Source organism: Aedes albopictus, chromosome 2 (assembly GCF_035046485.1).
Source record: "Aedes albopictus strain Foshan chromosome 2, AalbF5, whole genome shotgun sequence".
Lineage (NCBI taxonomy): Eukaryota > Metazoa > Arthropoda > Insecta > Diptera > Culicidae > Aedes > Aedes albopictus.
Window position 1 is genome coordinate 252,548,466 of NC_085137.1, and position 2,520 is coordinate 252,550,985.

Here is a 2,520-nt window from a genome sequence, read left to right on the forward strand (position 1 = left end):
ACACTTTCGTCTGTTCACGATGCCCACTCGCTTCTGAGCTACTGGCACCTTCTTCTTTCTTCTGCCGCTGCCACACACAAGATGCAGTTCTTCTTCTTATGGCCGAGCTTCTCACAGAAAAAACACCCCACACTTTTCTTCTTTTCGTCCGCTTTTAGAACAACCGAATCCACTGCCGATGGTTCTCGCCGCTTGAGCACTTCGTTAATTATCTTCCCCTTCACTAGCTGCAGGGTCAGCTCATCATCGGCTCAGTTTTCTAGCGTCGTCGTCAGTGCATCGAACGAACTTGGCAAACTTCGAAACACTAGAACCACTTGGAGATTTTCGTCCAGCTTTGTACCGGCATTAGCCAGCTTCTCGAACAAATCCTCGAACTCCATCAAGTGTTCTTCGATGTTGTCGCCGTCGTGGTACTCCATGTCGCAAATTCGTTTGAGCAGTTGCACTTTGGTCGTTAGCGTCTTCTTCTGGTGCTGCTTTTCCAAATTGTCCCACACTTCCTTCGCGGAATTCGTATTCCGGATGTGTCCGTGTTGACTTCTTGTCAGCAGCAAACCGATCGTCGCGCGCGCTCGTTGGTCACCCTCGTCCCAGGCAGCCACCGCCGCCGCATTCGAACCGGTAGCATCCAGTTGCGGCTTCACTCCCGGCGAGACGTACTTCCAAAGTCCTTCTCTCACTAACAAAAACTCGACTTCTAACTTCCACGAATCGTAATTATCGTTCGTCAACTTCGCGATACCGATTTTCTCCATTTTGTCGAATTCAAAAATGTCCAAAACAATTCAACAAAATATCCACGACTTGTCTCTATGTGTTCACTTTGCACAAAAAACAAAATGGCTACTTCACAGGCCCATGACCTATTGGATGGAAAAATAGCAGAGAAAGCAGTAAAACACGTCTTTACAGGTCGAGGTAACAAACTGGTGTGATCTTTATTCATCTCCTTTTTCCCTCTTCATTCATGCCCCATTGCGTTACACTAATGGTCCATTCACACTGTCGATTGCGTATTCGATGAATGCGTGATGCTCAATGGCACAGTGCTGCCATCAGTTCAATCCCTGGCTCGTCCTTTTCCTCCTACTTTGTCTCTTTCTATCTACTTTCTCTCTCACTTTCTCTCTTACATATACATCTCATGTATATTCGTATGTTCGTAGCGATCGCCAGATAGAACCAGAAACGGATTGAAAAAAAAACCGTTTCCCTTCCTTCCAACTTTTATCACAGCACAGTGTCAATCTATCATATAACGCCTACAAGTTATGCAACCAAGCGGACTGTGCCGCTTCACAGTAATCTTCACACAATCTATCGCTTTACGCCTGGCACCCTTGCACCAATGCATGATCCAAGCGCTAAAAATAAATATTTCCCACCAACACACCAACATCTGCATGACCTTGTGCAGGCGCAGAGGATTCAACGGCCTGATGTGGGCAAGCGATTGCAATCATCATCAGCCTTCCCTTCTCCATTGACCTGCAACCTGACGCAGCAGGCGCCATTGTCGCCTAAAAATACAAGACCACCAACGCTCACACATTGAAGATGCCTGTTAGTCCCAAGCAGCTATCTCATTGGTTCCTTGTGTGAGTGTAGCTGATCTGGCGATACTGGAGTAGCAACTGCGGGCGGTCAATCAAGCTCAAGCTGCTCAAGCTACCTGAAGTGAAATTAGGACAATTCAACAATTACTTCAATGATTATGATCTCTATTAGTTATCAGTGAGCGAAATTTGGACCCGCGCGAAATTAGGGCACCCCACGGTATTTGACTCTGTGTACTAACAGCTTAAGGGTGACCGTAGCACCTTACAAATGTCAATTTCTTGATTTTGCTTTGGCTGCGCAGCCGACTGCAGACCCGACTGCACACTGAAATTGTCATATTATCAATCCAGCTGGAACTCGATATTTTCGACTAACGAAGTTGGATATTTATCCAAATCCATGCGTCGAACCCTGAAACGTCGAACCTAACTTCGGAAGTGTGTTACGTTTGTAATATAGTAAATACGTTGTAAAGTAGTTTTAAGAATTTTCCATGGATTGCATTCTCCAATTCATGGAAAATTCTTCGATTGTTGCATGGAGTGTGTTACGTTTGTAAATTATTGTGAACATTTTGTCTGTTTATTTTGTATGTTTTACTAAGGTTTGTACATTTGTCCCTGAAATTTAATGTGCATTTGTAGCGCTCCAAAAATTTCAGGAGCGATCCAGTACAAAACGCACAAGCCGTTCCCTAACACGGACATCAAATTGTAGACGGTCTTGTGTTGTTGCCCGAATCTGGATGCCCCCTTAGGATTAGAAATTCCTAGACCAAAACAAGGTATGAATGCCGCAACAGATGCTGCGAACTAAAAGGCGAACTGCCAGAAAAAAATACGATTACAGGATTGACTGATGGACCAAGAACAAAAATGAAACCTCGTCATCCTGGGTTCGGACTTAGTTATCTACAGTAGACGTTCGATAACTGCAACATGTTTACGTTTCACTTAG

At 44.8% G+C, this 2,520-nt stretch overlaps 1 protein-coding gene across 1 annotated transcript; it reads right to left on the reverse strand.

Annotated features, from left to right (window-relative positions):
- Positions 1-251: 251 nt before the first annotated feature.
- On the reverse strand, positions 252-758 carry LOC134286469 (uncharacterized). Its single transcript, XM_062848082.1, has one exon. The coding sequence runs from the start codon at positions 756-758 to the stop codon at positions 252-254; it is 507 nt and encodes a 168-aa protein (XP_062704066.1).
- Between the last annotated feature and the right edge of the window lie 1,762 nt (positions 759-2,520).